The sequence below is a fragment of the Cynara cardunculus genome, assembly GCF_001531365.2.
Source record: "Cynara cardunculus var. scolymus isolate 2C chromosome LG 7, CcrdV1, whole genome shotgun sequence".
Classification (NCBI taxonomy): Eukaryota; Viridiplantae; Streptophyta; class Magnoliopsida; order Asterales; family Asteraceae; genus Cynara; species Cynara cardunculus.
In genome coordinates, this window is record NC_037534.1 from 6,977,887 (window position 1) to 6,996,014 (window position 18,128).

An 18,128-nucleotide genomic window follows, 5' to 3' on the forward strand; every position below is an offset into this window, starting at 1 on the left:
TTTTGGAATGTCCAAGGACTTATTTGTTCCAAAAAATTGTCCAAGGAATTATTTAACATGTTTTGAAATGTCCAAGAACTTATTTGTTCCAAAAAAAAATCTAAGGACTTAATCATTCCAAACAAGAAAGTCCATTGATTTTTATTGTATTTTTCCCAAAAACAAACACCATCTTATACTACATGCTTGTTGTATTTTAGGCATTTGAATCATAATTAAATTCATTAAGGTACTGTTTATGCTAAAAAACAATAACAAAGATTTATACGTTTAAAGAATCGTATATATATTATTACCCTAAAACGTTTTGTTCATCTATTAATGTATCATAACATACCCATATAAAAAACAAAGTAAAAATCACGACTTTTTGTATATAAATCCAGAAAGAACAATTGGCTTACGCCATTATTAAAGACACAAGTTAAACAATTCTTTAATACGAACCAAGATTTCAATCTTATTGTACGCACGATGCAAAGAAAAGCACCCACCTGTGTGTATATTTATTTAATAAATAAAAAGGGTGTATCCATACACACCATAGATGTCGGTGTGGAGGTGATCTTTCCAAACAATATTACCCCCTTTTCAGCTCCTCACTTCCTTCTTCATCCCACCCACTTCTCTCTCTCTCTCTCTCTCTCTCTCTCTCTCTATTCTGCTTAGGAATTGGAATTCTGGTTCGATCTAGACCCAAAATCATGGAAACCAACTCGGTTTCCAAATGGGTTTTGCTGTTCTTGATTGTAATCCAAATGGGTGTTCAAGTGATTGAAGGTAGTGTGACATATGATAGCAAAGCCATTGTCATCAATGGTCAAAGAAGAATCCTCATTTCTGGTTCTATACATTATCCTAGAAGTACCCCTGAGGTGCACTGCTCTTTCAAAACTATTCCCATTTTCAGATAATTTTATGGGCAAAATGTGGGTTTGGATCAACTTCAATTTATGGGGTTTTTGTTGTTGTTTGTTGTTGTTGCAGATGTGGGAAGATCTTATAATGAAAGCTAAAGATGGAGGCCTTGATGTGATTGAAACTTATGTGTTTTGGAATGTTCATGAACCTTCTCAGGGCAATGTACTTTACTCTTTCTTTATTTCTTGGTTTTTAGGGTTTATGGGTTGATTTTTGATGCAGATTTCAGTCTGTTTTTGCTCTTATTTTCAACATTTCTTTTTGGGTTTTAACCTATTTTGCTAATTTATGCAAATTTTTAGTACAAATTACAAAATCATACTTCTTTTTGCTCTGTTTTTCTGTTTAATTGTTGATGTTTTTGTTTGCATGTGAAACTCAGTATAATTTTGAAGGGAGATACGATTTGGTGAGGTTCTTGAAGACAGTGCAAAAAGCAGGGCTTTATGCTCATCTAAGAATTGGACCTTATGTTTGTGCTGAATGGAATTTTGGGTATTTTTTTAATATTTTTTTCAGATCTGTTTCATACCTCCATTCTTTTTAGGGTTCATTAGGGCTTAATGGTTAATACTATGTGAAATTACTAAAAGGGTCATTTGGTGTTGATTCTTGCAGAGGATTCCCAGTTTGGCTCAAGTATGTTCCTGGCATTAGCTTCAGAACTGATAATGAGCCATTTAAGGTCACAATTGTCCAAATTTTCTTGTTCAATTTCATATTTTGATCTTTTTGTTGTAATTTTAAAAGAAAATGCATGTAAAATGTGAAAAGATTTAGCCTTTTTTTTTCTGATTTTTAAGCTATGATAACTATTTTTGCAGAGGGAAATGAAGGGTTTCACTGAGAAGATTGTGAACATGATGAAGAGTGAAAAATTGTTTGAATCTGAAGGAGGCCCAATAATCCTCTCTCAGGTAAATATTGTTCCCAGGTCAAATCTTGACCAATAATGCTGTACTGACTTGTACCTTCTGCAGTTGAAGTTGTACATTGCTTTGGATTCTTAAAGATCCATTTTTTTAACGGTCCTAAAGATAACAGCCAGCGAAATCCTCAGGTGGTACCAAGAAAATCCCCTGTAGCCGTAAAAGTAAAAGTTGGGAAAATTCCCAGAGGGTGTGAGGATTGAAGATCTGATTTTTTGTAATGGGTTAATGGAAAACGATGTAAATATGTGATTATAACGTGGTTCGGTGCAGATTGAGAATGAATATGGGTCCATAGGGAAGTCACTTGGAGGTGCTGGACATAACTACATGACTTGGGCTGCAAATCTGGCCGTTGGATTGGGTACCGGTGTCCCATGGGTCATGTGCAAACAAGATGATGCCCCAGATCCTATTGTAAGCACCGCTATAACTCGACTCGGATTCATTTGTTTTTATTCAATAAACTAGTCCTTCGGTCACATGCAAAGATTTGAAACATTTATACCTTTTTCAATTTCAAGATGTCATGACTAGACAGATTTATCTTCAAGAAAGTGTTTAAATCTTGGATCCTAGTCTACAAAAATCAACTTTATTTGAGAATTAAAAGTTGGTGTTTCATATGAGGTGGATATTCTTGCAGAGTTAGTGGTCCCACCTGGCCATCAGCGATGGCCACGTGGGACCAGTACTATGGAGGCACTTTAGAGTGTGGTGTCATACTCGTTGCGGTTTTAGCCTAGCTGGTAAGGAGGTGGATATTCTTGCAGAATGAGTGGTCCCACGTGGCCATCGGCACCAGTACTATGGAGGCACTTTAGAGTGTGGTGTGATACTCGTTTTGCAGAACGCAGAACGAGTAGTTTTCTTGATCTTAATTGTTTTATACATTTGATTGATGAGGGAATAGAATAATAATTGGTCAATGGGCATCTCTTTTCCCTTTGTCAGTTGCCAATAAAGGGAGATCTCCCTGAGATTATTATATTTAAGTTGATAACTGTCCTTATAGCATCTAGCAAAGGGTTGGCTTTGGGCCATGCAAATAGGTCTGAGCCCGGTACGGCTTGGCGGGCTGGCCCGACCTTGTTTATGGTCCAACCCAAATTTGTACTTTTGCTTGATTTGGTGAACCCTTTTGTGTGTTGTGCTGCTAGTTCCGAAAATCCAGCTAGACTTTAACTATTTGAGTTTGTTTTCGAGTTTTGAACCCAAATGGTTTGTAAATTGTTTGATATGATCTTTTTATGATGGCAGATTAACACATGCAACGGTTTCTATTGTGACGCTTTCTCCCCGAACAAGCCCTACAAACCGACCATTTGGACCGAGGCTTGGAGTGGATGGTATGTAATTTCGTGGCGGCCTCTTGTTTGTGAATAAAAAAATTCCCATTTCCCCTCCCTGTCCCACCAATCATGTGAAGCCACGTTGTTATTTTTTTTTTGTTGATATAATTCATCTTTTTATTTACTCTCCTCAACAAAGCGATGATATGGCTTCACATGATTGGTGGAGATTCCGGTGACATTGGATTTGGGATACCAAAATTTTGTTTCTCATTTGTAACACCACCGAGAATATATTTTAGTGATTAAACCGCTCTCTCTTTATATTATTCACAGGTTCACGGAGTTCGGTGGTCCAATCCACGAGCGACCCGTGCAAGATTTGGCATTTGGTGTTGCTCGATTTATACAGAAGGGTGGATCGTTCTTTAACTACTATATGGTTGGTATTACGCACTCATTTCCATAGTTATCCTGAAATCCAAACCGTGATATATTCGCTAAAAATAAATTCTTCATCTTTGATAAAAAGTACCATGGAGGAACGAATTTTGGCCGCTCTGCTGGAGGCCCTTTCATCACTACCAGTTACGACTATGATGCTCCACTTGATGAATATGGTGAGTTTAGAAACTTCTAGAAGCACATTTTAAACTTTAGCATAAAACCCGTATCAGTTTGAACTATGGGGGTTTTCACAGAAACAACCGTTTTACCTTTTGGGGTAGAAGACAGGTCTGCATACATCCCACCCAACCCCAGACTCTGCATTCGAGTGAATATACTGGGTTTGTTAGGTTTATGTTGGTCTCAAAATTCGAATTGTACAACTCTTTCTTGTGATCCCCGTTCATATATTTGTCTCAATGATTCAAATTTTACAGGCTTGATCAGACAACCAAAATACGGGCATTTGAAGGAGCTTCACAAGGCTATCAAGCAATGTGAGCCCGCTTTGGTTTCGGCAGATCCTACCATCACTTCTTTGGGAAACCTTCAGCAGGTTTTCATCTTTCAAATTTTAATTTTAATTACTTGAACCTTTTTCGCGTGTTGGGGTCTTCTCGGAAACAATCTGCTTTACATTTTTACCCTCCCAGACCCTACAACCATACTAAATAACTCGTGTTTTCCAGGCGCACGTATTCTCGTCCAAATCGGGGCACTGTGCGGCTTTTCTTGCAAACTACAACACAAACAACGCTGCGAAAGTGATGTTTAATAACATGCACTATACTTTGCCGCCTTGGTCCATCAGTATCCTTCCGGATTGCAGCAATGTTGTCTTCAATACTGCTAAAGTATGCAAATTTGTTTACTTTCTTTTTCCCGATTTATTGGAGTTTCGGGAGTTTTCTGTTCATGTGTTTAATCGTTGTAAAACTGGTGCAGGTCGGAGTTCAATCAACGCAAATGGAAATGTTACCGACCAATGCCGAGCTGTTCTCATGGGAGACGTATAATGAAGATACAACCACTGTTGACGATAGTTCGACTTTCACTACTTCGGGTCTATTGGAGCAAGTTAATGTCACTAGAGATAATAGTGATTATCTTTGGTATACAACGAAGTAAGTTTTGTCATTTCTAACGTGCCCTCTTGATACAAAAAAATCGGTTTATTTTAGCAATTAGCATCGAGGGTTCCAACTCAACCAATTTGGTAATGAATCGGGATAAGTTGATGGGACGGGCCAGAGTGAGGTAGACGGGATAAAGAATATGGAAGGTTTTAGGGCTCTTAATTTGACATGGGCAGTTTAGTAATTTACAAATCTTACCCCATTGTTCGGTATGAGTCTCAAAGAACGTGTTTTGAATTTTGCAGTGTCGAGATTGGTTCGACCGAATCCTTTTTGCGAGGTGGGGAGCGTCCCAAACTCTTGGTGCAATCAACGGGCCATGCTCTTCACGTGTATATAAACGGAGAACTTTCAGGTGCGGTAATGAGATTATTTTTTTAGATAAAAACAAGTGATCTAATCAAAGAATCATATTAAAAGTTGAAAACGTGTATATATAGGTTCGGCTTTTGGAACACGAGAAAATAGGAGAATTACGTACAAAGAAAACGTCAATCTCCGGCCCGGAAATAACAAAATATCACTACTTAGCGTTGCCATGGGATTGCCGGTTAGTTCCTTCTCCAAGTCACACGAAAAAACGTGCCCTTTAATCGATTCTAACGTTAACTTTTGAACTTCTTGAAGAACATCGGCGGGCATTATGAAACATGGGAAACGGGCGTCATGGGTCCAGTCGCACTTTATGGTCTCGACCAAGGAAAACAAGATTTATCGTGGGCAAAATGGACCTACCAGGTCTGATACACTTATGTTTCCGCTACCAATTACTTCCGTATGTGATTAATACACTTCTTAATTAAGTAAACGACAATTTATGGAGTATTGAATTTCTCCATCTCATAACTGAGGGTGGATTTGGAAAGCAGACACTTCTGAAAGTGGACACTTGTTTTAGAACGGAGTGAGTACCGTATATTCCGCATCTTGGACCTAAAAAACCCATCTTGGATTGCTCGATTTATGTTTTAACAGGTCGGGCTGAAAGGTGAGGCCATGGACGTTATTTCGACGAACCGCATGTCGTCCGTTGAATGGTTGCAGGGTTCTCTTATCGCTCAAAAGCAACAGCCGCTAACATGGCACAAGGTATCGTTCACAATGACTTGAACATGATCACAAAATCTTTTGCAGGCTAACGGCTAACCTCGTGAAATCTTTTGCAGGCTTCCTTCAATGCACCTGCAGGAGACGAGCCATTGGCTTTAGACATGACCAGTATGGGCAAAGGTCAAGTGTGGATCAACGGTCAAAGCATCGGAAGATACTGGACCGCCTACGCTACCGGTGATTGCCAAGGATGCCATTATGCTGGATCTTACCGCCCACCCAAGTGTCAACTCGGTTGTGGTCAACCGACCCAACGATGGTAGCATCTCCTAAGAAATTAATAGGATGTTTTATTTTAGAAGTGTCCTAAAATACTTGTTAAGACGCCAAAGAAGCGTCTTATAAACTTATTGCAACACTTTTACATATGATGTACAATTGTTTAGTCCTATAAACTCGAGCATTATTTTACGTCATTTAGACATTTCTGGGTTTAAAGCCGATTTTGTTGTAGTAACATGTAATAACAAGGGACGTTGTAAATCTTGCAGGTACCACGTGCCTCGATCATGGTTAAAACCAACGGAGAACTCGTTGGTGCTTTTTGAAGAACTGGGGGGAGATCCCACTCGGATATCGTTGGTGAAGCGATCGATGACAACTGTATGCGCTGATATGTTTGAATATCACCCGAACATCAAGGACTGGCATATTGAAAGCTATGGTAAGACACAAGAGCTCCGTAGACCAAAGGTTCATCTCCATTGCGGTCCTGGTCTAACCATTTCCGCCATTAAATTCGCGAGCTTCGGAACTCCGTTGGGAACCTGCGGCACGTTCCAACAAGGAACTTGCCATTCGCCTGCATCGTATGATGTCGTTCAAAAGGTACTACTTGTTGCTCTCAACACCAACCGTCCTAATAAAAGCTGCATTATTACGACACTTCTCAAAAGTGTTCTATTATGACACATTTTAAAAGTGTCGTATAAAAAGGGTAATAGAACGATTTACTTTTTGTGTCGTGTTGGGTTTGTCCATCTTCGTGGATAGAACTTGTTAGGTTGCCCAACTTCGTCATATTAACTTTTTGCAACGCCTTTAGATTTGACGACAATTTTTGGTCCTCTGTAAAGGCCCGTTTAGAGAGAATTTAAAAGGGTTTCACGTATCCTAATGGTATAAAAACTTGTACCCATGTAAAATGGCTGATGATTTGGGATGTGCTATGCAGAAATGCATAGGAAAAGAGACATGTGCGGTGACCATAGCGAACAGCAACTTCGGTCAAGACCCGTGCCCGAACAAACTGAAACGATTAACCGTCGAAGCTGTTTGTGCTCCGAATTCACGGGGTTGAGTGCAAGAAGACGAAAGAAACACGAAACAGAAATACTAATCGACAAATTTGTGATTAGGGTAGCTTTATTTATTGGCTATGGTAGGGTGTATATTAGTGAAGATCCCAGGAGTTCTAAATTGCGAGCTTCGTGATGGATCGATCCAAGTCCTGGTCGTCTGGCGTTTTTGACCGGAAAGTAGAACCAGTTGGCGTTGATTTACCCGAATATTTGGTGTGATTTATTTGGAGTTGTTTGTATGATCATTAAGATGGGGGGATTTAGGTTCAGGTTTAGGAATGGATCCTATTACTGAACTTTTTTTAAGTTAATTGTGTGCAGTTTTTAATGAAAATATATTCTCAAACAATCTACTTTTGTGTCTTTTTCTTTCTATGTTATATGGTGAACGAGAATCGATCCCATGACTTATCGGTTGACGGGTTTGCTTCGGTTTCTTGACCCAACGGACGTCCATGCCTACATGCCTTGTGATCTTCCATATCTGACTCACTCACTGCTTGCGGTTTCTTGACGGCCTAAGCTCTTGGTACCCCTCTGGATCTCGACTTACATGGGCGTTGTCGATGTCTTGGGTGGTTTGGTCAGCATCGCCATTAACTTGTTCTATGATGTTGTCGTAATAGGCTTTGCCTTGGTCGGCGTCATGTTGATCAATTTTTTCGAGGGGTTTGGTATCGCCATCCGTTGGTTCGTCCCTGATTTGGTTTCATGGGCAGTTAGATCGACTGTAATCACCATCTCCCGTTTTGTCATTTTCATGGGTTGCCTCTGACTTTTTTATTCGTGGCACTGGAGGTTGGCATTAACGGCACGCCGCTGAGGATAACCCGCTGAGGCGGGACAAAGCAGGTGTCTTTGCAAGTTCTCGTAGTTCCGGTTGGTCTTTGTAGATTACCGCTGCAGTTAAAGCGGTTGTTTCGTTCAGGTAGGGAAATGAAAATGTGAAAGAAAATAACAGTAATCCTAGAGTTAAATAACCATTTCCCTCATTCAAATTGGCCTCCTAACCATTTCTCTCCCGAATTGACCCAAATGTCACTACTTCCGCAATATCCATTGTGGACCTAGCTAAAGAACAAAAATTCAACACAAATTGCGACGGCGAGATATGTAATTGTGACGGTCAGGTCCGCAATTGCGACGATAAACTAGTTGAATTTGATATTTTTTGTTGTCTTTTAGCTAGGTTCTCAATATTGCGGATCTGCGTATTGTGGATGTAGTGATATTTTGGTCAACCCGAGAGAGAAATAGTTAGTAGGCAAATTTGAACGAGGAAAATGGTCATTTGAGCTAATTTATCAAATAACAAGGAATGAAAATGGGAATGAATTTTCATTCCCATTGGATTAGCTGGAATGAAAATTTGGGTTTTTAGAAAATGAAACCATTATATGTAATACTAAATTACAAAAAGGAGTCGTGATTTTCTTTTATTAGGTATAACTTTTTAAGTTTAATGTACATATACTAAGGGGGGTGTTTGAGATTTGCTTATTTAAAACAATTTATGTTTTTTTGTAAAAGTGCTTATTAACTTATGTGGTATCAAACCGTAGTTTTGTAAAAAGTGTTTAGATTAGCTTATAGTGGTACCAAAAAGCAATAAGTTGATAAGTTGTTTTCTAATGTTTGACAAATTTTACTTATATATATAAAATGACCAAAAAAGACAGTCTTCCATATTATTGACTTGTTTGATTTTTTAACATGTAAAAATTTATTTTTCATCTTTTATAATAATTTCTTTGACAAAATGGTAAACCGGTTATATCATAAAATTAATAATTAACTAACATTATAAAACAGGGTTAAAATGGTAAACCGGTAATAAGCAGTTTTTCATAAGTCAAAAAGAATTAACTTATCAAAAACTGCTTATTACCGGTTTGGCACCGGTATAAGCAGTTTTATTTTTCCTCATCCAAACACTAGCATTTAACTTATCATCGGTGTCAGACTAAAATAAATCAAAAAACACCTAACATAAGCAATCCCATACACCCCCTAAAGCTACTTACCAACCCCTTGTGCCCATGATCCCTTATTTCTCTCCTTCCTCTTTCCACGATCGTTGATTTCTCTCCATCTCTGCTCCCTCTCGATTCCTCTGCAATCGACGTAATCCTCCCCTCACCACCCACCCTTCAAGGAACACGTTATCACTTATCATCAAGCAGACTGAGCAGTTCGTCAGCATATTTTATTCCTTAAAAATTTTGTGATTGTTGGATCATTTGGTTGACGGACCAAGTTATGGCTCGTAAGTTTCATTTCCTTTTATTTCTTCAAGATAATCATGTCTCTAATTGGTGAGTTCCTTTTCATTTCTTTGAAGGACTGATCTTTCAGAGGTTCTTGTGTTTCTAAACTTCCTCACAGTATATTGGAGATAATTTCTAGGTTTGAAGGTAATAAGCATCACAAACCATCTGAAAAAATTATGTCAATTGCTACGATAAAGTCTTGATTCACGTGTTTATTTAATTGGTTTGTTCTCCTAAACTAATATTGTTTTATATTATATCCACGTGTTTATTTAATCTCTATCTATCATTCTTTTGACTTACTAAATTCAGTTTTTCCTATAAGATATAATTGAATATATGTCTAAAGAAATCCTTCGGTGGGTACATCAAATAAGTCAAGTATTCATGTTTTCTTGAATCACTTTTCTGCAAACAGTGTTATCTTTTATGCTTAGAAATACTCTACATTTTAGTAAAACATGAGTGCTCTCGTTTGAACCCCTCCATGAATATATAATCAAATTGAAAATCTATTAACTAACATATTATTATATTATTATTTTTTACCATCTAGTTTGCGTTAATTAACATATTATAAAGTTATTTATTTTTATTATATTATGAAATGGTTCAGAATTACTTAATTTTGTTAATATGTTCTTTTTGATTATTTTAGATTCATCAACTAGTTTTCATACATGATTAATTCATCAGTTTTTTCAACTACCAGATAACTTATCAACCATCAACTAGTTTATCAAATATAACATAAAATAACGTCTCAATAAGCTCTATCATCTTTTTACCACTTTTTTCCCTTCAATTTATGCCCTAATATTTTACTTAATGAACAAAAACCCTATACCTTTAAAAAATCAAATATCCTCGATTTATCTATTTGAAAAAAAAAACAACCACCAACATTATAAATAATTTTATAATTGCTAATTAACGTTTTATATGTCAGTTCGATTTCTGTGAGAGTGAAAGTTAACGTGATAAGCATAAGAAAAGATCTCCATCTTTGGATGCACACCGAGATGAGATGCACCGGATCTATCCCCATATTAAGCGCATGGGTAGGTTTGAAATTAAAGGTGATCAAAAATACATCCAAATCTCTTCTTACGCTTCTTACTTTAACTTTACTTCTTATACGATGGTTCACCTTATTTGTAAAATATGTATTTAATAAACCATCTTTATGAACTTATTAAAACTAAACTAAAAAAACCAACTAAGGTCTTATAAGAAGCACTCACCCTAATGTTATCTTATAAGAACCTCGTAGAAAAAAACTTCAAAAAGTAACCACTTATGGATGCTCTAATCTATTTCTTCTCTCTTATAAACATTAGTCGACATCTATAATTATAGATAAAGGAAGGGTTACAATCCGGTGAGAAAAAAAGTTATGGTGAGAAACGTAAAAAAAGACCTCCACCTTTGGATCGATCCTAATTAAACGTCAACACTAATGAGATGCATCTTAATTCCCTTTTAAAACGCAAATCATAAGAGAATATGAGATTAACAATGATCAAGGATTCATATATTTTTTCACCATAACTTCCTTTCTCACACAATCCTTCACAAAATGCTAAAATAAATGGATAACCGGAAATAAAATGAACTATTTAACAAGTAAATACGTCACCAAAAAATTGAATAAAAATAAGTTATTTAGGGGTGTCAGATAAGCTATTTAACAAGAAATCAATAATTGGTTGATGTGCATGACAAATGCTACTACAACATATGCGGTGGAAAGGAACACATTATAAATGATTAGCGGAGGTTGAATGTTGAAGTTCTCATAACTGTAGCACTAGTTATCGTCTTTGCTCAACACAATCCCGTTACAAGATTAGGGTTTGATGAGTGCTTAATCAGGTTGTATTGATCACCATGTGGCTCGGCTAGATCAAAGAGAAGGTTGTTGTAATCTATGAGGATCATCGTGATAGGGTTTAGTGAAGGCATGATCAAAGAAGTTTGAACATCATGAACAATATGCGGGTAGAATGTGTAATGAAAGATTGTGAATCTTGGAAATTTTCGACCTTGGTTTTAACATGATCAATTTACTTCCCAACACTAATGCAAACTCCCATAATTGTCGTTCAGATAAATCGTTCGGGAAATCAGACCACTAGGGTATGCGGCTTCCGAGTTCTTCTTCGATCTCGATCTTCCCGTTCTTAAAGAAATCAAATACATCATATACGGGATCGAACTTTCCCAGGCTCCATGGTGCGAAAGAAACACTATGGAGCCTTGGGAAGTTCGATCAAAAATATAATGTATTTTGATTTCTTTAAGGAAAAAAAACATCAAGATCGAAGAAGAACTTGGAAGCCGAATTCCCAACGTGGTTTGATTCCCTGAACAATTTATCTAAACTACAATTGAGAGTTGCATTAGCATTGGGGAATAAAAGTGATCATGTAAGAACAAGATCGAAAATTTACAAGATTGAAAATCTTGATCATTACCCATTCTACCCGAATATTGTTCATGATGCTCAGACTTCTTTGATCATGCATCCACTAACCCTATCACCATGATCCCCATGATACTCATGAATTACAATAACTTTCTCTTTGATCCAGTAGGGCTATGTGGTGATCAATATAACTTGATAAGTACTCATCAAACCCAAATTCTGTAACGGGGCTGCTGATGAGCAAAGACGATAACAAATGTTACAATTCTTAGAACTTCAGTATTCAGCGTCCGTCGATCATCAATGGTGTGTTCCTCTCCATCGCAGATACTGCAGCAGCCAGAAGCAACATCTGTCATGCACATAAACCCATTCTTGATGTCTTGGTTAAATAACTTATTTCTGGATTGAATATTGGGGTGACATAGACATATACTTTCATAATGACATATCTACTCCTTGGACTTCAGTTCATTTAATTCCAGTTTGAATCCTATGGTGACAAGTATTATCATAATGATAACAAAAATCATATATCATCAAGAAATCATATATCATATCTACTCCCGAAATTGATGCATAATATGCTATGAAATTGTTGTTTTAGTGTTTAATGCAAAAAGAGTAAGGAGGGAAATGGGCTAGAAATAGACGATAACGACCATAATCTGTAACAAAGTCAAACAGGTCAACTCTCAGCATGTTACATGTGAAAGATAGCAAGACTGTTAACGATTTTAGTGTCATCAATCATTTGGTATAAATGTGATTTACTTGAAATTGATGTAGGTGATAACGTAAACACAGTGTGAGTTAGGAGGTGTGGGGAGCACATTCACCAATCTTGCCTTGCCTCTGTCACCTTAGATCGGCATAAGGCACGTGTCAAGGGGCTTGCAGAATCCTAGTGGCAGTGCCCCTGGCAATGGTTCTATGGATTTTATCGAGAAAATTTAAGTTTCGAGACATTTTAGGTGGAATTCAGAAGGTTGGAAACCTTCCTGCAGTTTGTGCTGAAACTTAGAAAAATTTGCCTAAGCATGAATCGGAGGCTTTGGACTCGGAGCTTCTGAGTCCACTCAGCTACCAAGTCTTGACGCAGAGCCTCTGAGCTTTTGGCTCAAAGCTTCTAAGTCCTGAATTCGGTCCTTCTGAGCTGGTGCTTCTGACAGAGCTTCTGAGTCGGTTGTAACCATCACTCAATCTTATATGTAAGAGGTTGTAACTGCCATGGAGTTACATGTTAACCTCCTAACTGTCTGAAACTATCGATCTCTCTTATAAATACATAAATGATTGATCTAGTGAATATATATACACGAGTTTGTGCCTTAATTTGTATATGAATTTTTTGGATTAACCTAGTACTAATTTTGGCAACATAAGGTTGAAAATATAGTATTTGGAAAGTGATTCCAACCACAATCCAGGACATTATCCAAGTGATTACAACCACAACACTCAGATTACCCAAAAGTGATACATAAATGCTATTAAATTGTTGTTTTAATGTTTAATGCAAAAAGCATAAGGAGAGAAACGGGTTAGAAATGGACGATAACGACCATAATCTGTAACAAAGTCATACAGGTCAACTCTAGGCATGTTACATGTGACCTAGAGTGTCAACCTGTGGTCGCCAGGCTCATGTCGCGAAGATGGAGTGGTCAACGAGCCACATTGGACCAGTCGGGCAGGCCAGTTTTGGTATTTTTCTAGCCGGCCAGTCAATTAAGGTGATAGCAATAGTCAGCAGGGAAGCAGAAGCAAAAGGGTTATAGACCGAGCCTTCGAGGACCGGTATACATGGCCTGACCAGGTATGGGTTTTTTTGGTATTTATGATCAAATAAATAAAATATTATTTGTAGTAAACATTTTATATTTCCCATGTTTAATGTTATAAAGTACTAGAACTAATATTGAAAAGCAACGTTAATAACTTACTATATAATACACAAAACAAAAGAAAAAATAGTTAATAATAGTGTTATAAAAAAACAGTAAATATATAAAAAAAATAGTTAAAAATTCAAATTGGTTAGGTGGACTGACCTAAAGGACCAGTTACTACAAGTTACGGTATTTCTCTTGTACACTGACCTGGACAGGGACTGGTTAGGGGATGTGGAGGTAGGGACCGACCGGTTAACCAAGGTTGGGATGAGCAAATTACACAGGTGAGCATTAAAATCAAAAAAGAAAACCAAAAAAACACAACTTGGAAAAAGACAATATGAATATAGAGAAAAAAAGAGATGACTCTAACCAAACCAAATAGAAGATTAAATGCAAAAAAGGAAACTTTAAGCATAGTTCCATACAAAATCTGAACTCTTAGGCTGTGTTTGGTACAATGCATTGGACCGGATAGGACAAAACTAATTGTTCCACGTTTGGTGCGACATGGGACATATGACAAAAACTCACTCTTTCCATACGCTTCCATGTCAAAATATTTATATAGCTGTATTTATGAATTATCAGCTATAAAATTCAAGAGCATAATCTGTAGTATCACATGCATTTTCAATGCTTCTTTACACTACAAGGTACATATTGCATTACAAAGAAATGTTTGATCACAAAACATATTTGGCAAAACAACATGTTACAACATGTTACAACATGAAACCAGACCTATAAACAGAATGATTGTATCTTTTAATCTTATAAACAAACCAATCAGATTCCTTAAAAACGTTTGGAAATAGCCATGTTGTCATTTTCAGTCAATCTGATTGGTTGATTATACCACAAGAACTAGAAGTATAATTCAATGATTCTGTAAGTCACAAAGCTACTAAAGCTGTATGATGTTTTTGAAATAGTATGTACCACAAAGATACCATCCAAATAGAAGAAACACCACGAATGCCAAGAAAGTTAGAAAGTGCGCACCTCCAAATGTGATACCCATGAAGAAAACGACCATGAATGAGAGATAAGATCGAACCATAGATGGTGTGTTTACCCACTGCCCTTTGAACAGAATTAAAGCTGCAACATTCACCACGTTCCACCCACTGGCCTGGGATTCCAAACGGTTAAGATGGTTGGCCACAAATGAGTGACAGTTGCAAGTTAAGATGCTATATGTTTGGTGTTGGTATTCTTGTGTGGTCTTTTTCAAGGCATCGTCCCAAGTGTACTGGCTTTTTCCTGATTCTACGAGCTTAAATTCTTCTTCGCTTCTGTATGTGGTGAAAGGGTCCCGAGTGGTAGAGCACTGTTTTGAGCGAGATCATTGAGTAAATTAATTAACAAAGATAGGTCGAGTACGTTAGAGTATTAGACACCAAAAACCAAACTAAACGGACCCGGCAAATCCCTCTCGAGGGTTGGGGTGAGATGTAAGCAGATTTGACCTCTACCCCAAAGAGTAAAGTGGCTATTTCTGTGAAGACCTCCAGCTTGTGCAGAAGTGTGAACAAACAGGTAGTAGGAATAAAGACTACCATGGTGAACGAAGCACGAGAAAAATAAGTAAGAAAAAATAAAGAATAGGTACATTGAAAGCATACAACACAAGGTATACCTTCTCTTTGCTTATTTGGATATAGCGAGCCACAGAGCCAAATGTGAAGTTATCTACAGACACAAAGTTAGGTCCTGCAAAGTCCAGGATGACTCCATCCTCGCGGCCTATCCCAACATGACCAACAAAAGGGAGGAGCCATGAAATAACCGGGAGGGGTGTCCATACAATGCAGCATGGGAAGCGGGCTCTTGTTGGATCAATCTGCATGCTATTTGGAGCAGTATGCTCCATCATCAATTGTTTAGGTTCTGTATCTGATTCCATCGCCAGATCTGCGATCATTAACTTGATCAGGTTTGCATGCTGCCAACAAAGCTCAATTCTGCTAGTTATCTAACAAGTCTGCACGTTCAGATTAGAAATTCCAAAATTGTTCCTCAATTTAGTGCGACCACAAGTGCACTATCACATTCAATACCACCTTACCATTTACGGCTATGATTTGGCAAACTAGCTGATAAGCCAGTTGTTGGCTGATAAGCTAGTAGATAAACTAATCATGTTTGGTAAAAACTAGCCAATAAACTAGATTACAATGTAAAATAACCTAAAAGGAAATGCTGGAAAATTAATTGGAAAAATATAAGTGGCATAATTGAAAAAGGGAGGAAAAGGCCCTTGAAGCTTGTTGAAACGCTACTTGAAGTAATTTTTCAAAAAGTTAGCTTATGGCTGAAGCAATGCAGCTTTTTCATTAAGCTCGAAAATGAAGCTAGCTTATAAACTACCTTATGGTAGTCAAACATGGCTTATAAATTTCTTAAGCCATGATACCACAACTAGTGCTATGGATTATTCTGCAACAAATTTGGCACACATCACCCTGCCATGAGCACACTAAGATGTTTTTTAGCCTTTGTTACTCACTTTCTCAATTCTCATGTGCAACTATCCTTCATTCACTTTACATCACATGTGTTCATCTACATTCTAAAAACAAAACCTCTAAATCTGAGCATCAATAAACTTAATGGGAACAAATCACTCATTGACAGAAATTTTCCAGTTTACTAGTTGTATAATTCTTGATTGGTATCTCCACTTTCTATAACCTGTGGGTTCACTTTGAAGCAATCCAGCTCATATACGCAGACAACATTTACAGTTACATCTTCTACAATAGGGAATGGCACCATAAATCACCACTTTTCGAAATATACACCTAGTCCTCTCTCTTGCATCTGTCCATCATATAATAGAGGCGAAGTCTGACTGAACATATCAAATAACTTTTTATTATATTTGTCAAATATCTTATGAAAAACTGACAAAATATAAGAATCTTATGGACCAAAATTAAGGCTATCAGATTTTTGTGCGAGTGCTAAGAGACAAAATTAATTTTGGAACAAACTTTAACAACCACAAGAAATGTTGCGGACTAGAACTCTATCTTATTATCAGCTAGCAACTTACTGAAAAATGGTGGAGAAAAATGTAATCGTGGATTGAAACTTGCCCAATAATTTGCTTGCATTTATTTTCGTGCCGAGATTGTAATATCTGGATTCGTTTTAAACAATCTACAATATCTGTTCACTTTGCTGGATTCATAATATATCAGCGATATGTTGTTACTTGGAACATCTGAGATCAGTAATCGCAACGACATTAACGGTACAATATTTCATGTTCATCGCTAAAAATAACAAGATCAGGCATTCGGCAGACATCTAGAAAACCGAAAATGATCCACATTGCAATGCTGAATTGATTTAACAAACAAACTAATGCCTCGAATCATTTCCCCCTAATCCGAATCTGGTTTCGATTGAACAAGATCTAGCAATTGGAACATCAATAATGCAAAATCAGAGTCTAAAAGTTGCAGCAATTAGAGATGGAGAATGAGAATACCTTCGTTACGGATCTACAAACCTTCGAACTGGAAGCTTAATAGGTTTACCAAGATCCAGTACTAAAAGACTCGGATCAAGCTCTCTCTTCTTCCCCCTTCTTTTTTCTATTATAAGCCTGTATCATGCTGGATTTGTGGTGGTAGCTCCCAACCAATCCCATTATGTATTTTAGAGTAAACTACAAGTTTAGTCCCTGAATTATATGTCAAAGTGCCTATTAGTCCATTTCTTTTCATCTGTGTTAAAATCAAGTGGATTTTTTTTTTACATTTCTTCAATTCTTCTATATTATTTATAATGATCTCAACCTTGATTCAATTTCGTGAAACTCGTGTTACGAGCAATTTTTTATCAGGTTTTTTGAAAATCGATTGCTGGAAAACAACATAATTTTCGATATCGATCAGAGGGCGGAATGAATTTTAATTTGAATGCATCATTTTATGAAGAGATAGTGACAAAGATTAATGTCTTATTTTTTTGAAGCCGTGGCGAAAGAGTATGGTAATGGTGTTACTATCTCCTTATTAAATGATGACCAGTGTCACTTGTTGTTGACACGAAACAAAATGTGGTGGCTGGAAGCAACCAATAATAAAGAAGATGAAGATGGAACAACAAACTCAAGAAAGTTGGTTACGAAAGTGAAGAGGTGTGTCACTTCTTGGATGGAGATGATGAAAGTGTCGTTGTCTAAAACCTTTTATTATATGTCGATAATCGCATGCCAACAACCAAAGGAAGTCCTCAACGGAAGAATGGTTTTCGTGGCCTAAACCACATATCCTAGCTTACCAACTGGTCGTAACAATTTTTGGAGAATACTAAGCATACGAGTAGACCCCCTCGAAAATAATAGACAACATAGCCTCAAGATGAGGTCTATTGTACTGGA

At 37.2% G+C, this 18,128-nt stretch overlaps 2 protein-coding genes across 3 annotated transcripts; one reads left to right on the forward strand and one right to left on the reverse strand.

Annotated features, from left to right (window-relative positions):
- Window positions 1-704: 704 nt before the first annotated feature.
- On the forward strand, window positions 705-7,479 carry LOC112515061 (beta-galactosidase 3-like). The gene is made up of 19 exons (XM_025121679.1): window positions 705-875; window positions 988-1,083; window positions 1,304-1,416; window positions 1,540-1,606; window positions 1,746-1,838; window positions 2,124-2,267; window positions 3,111-3,199; window positions 3,479-3,584; window positions 3,675-3,762; window positions 4,027-4,145; window positions 4,279-4,443; window positions 4,535-4,713; window positions 4,971-5,080; window positions 5,166-5,275; window positions 5,353-5,463; window positions 5,701-5,814; window positions 5,892-6,094; window positions 6,327-6,663; window positions 7,010-7,479. Exons 1-19 carry the CDS (start codon window positions 705-707, stop codon window positions 7,133-7,135), a joined length of 2,541 nt encoding a protein of 846 aa, XP_024977447.1. The 3' UTR covers window positions 7,136-7,479.
- A 6,846-nt stretch (window positions 7,480-14,325) lies between these two features.
- LOC112515374 (protein RTE1-HOMOLOG-like) lies at window positions 14,326-17,378 on the reverse strand. 2 transcript variants are annotated; one of them, XM_025122155.1, is made up of 3 exons: window positions 17,232-17,378; window positions 15,372-15,646; window positions 14,326-15,062 (listed from the first exon to the last, which is right to left on the reverse strand). In XM_025122155.1, the coding sequence occupies exons 2-3, from the start codon at window positions 15,636-15,638 to the stop codon at window positions 14,637-14,639; spliced, it is 693 nt and encodes a 230-aa protein (XP_024977923.1). In that variant the 5' UTR covers window positions 15,639-15,646; window positions 17,232-17,378; the 3' UTR covers window positions 14,326-14,636. The 2 variants fall into 2 exon arrangements, with proteins under 2 accessions (XP_024977923.1, XP_024977924.1); XM_025122156.1 differs by lacking the exon at window positions 17,232-17,378 and adding an exon at window positions 16,427-16,451.
- Window positions 17,379-18,128: the final 750 nt, after the last annotated feature.

Excerpts from the sequence above, each read along its gene's own strand:
- LOC112515374 (XM_025122155.1), bottom strand. The coding sequence starts at position 15,638 with ATGGAATCAGATACAGAACCTAAACAATTGATGATGGAGCATACTGCT. Across the intron at positions 15,063-15,371 it reads TCCAAATAAGCAAAGAGAAG|TGCTCTACCACTCGGGACCC; the intron begins GTATACCTTGTG and ends CGCTCAAAACAG.
- LOC112515061 (XM_025121679.1), top strand. The coding sequence starts at position 705 with ATGGAAACCAACTCGGTTTCCAAATGGGTTTTGCTGTTCTTGATTGTA. Across the intron at positions 1,084-1,303 it reads ATGAACCTTCTCAGGGCAAT|TATAATTTTGAAGGGAGATA; the intron begins GTACTTTACTCT and ends TGTGAAACTCAG. Across the intron at positions 4,714-4,970 it reads TATCTTTGGTATACAACGAA|TGTCGAGATTGGTTCGACCG; the intron begins GTAAGTTTTGTC and ends TGAATTTTGCAG.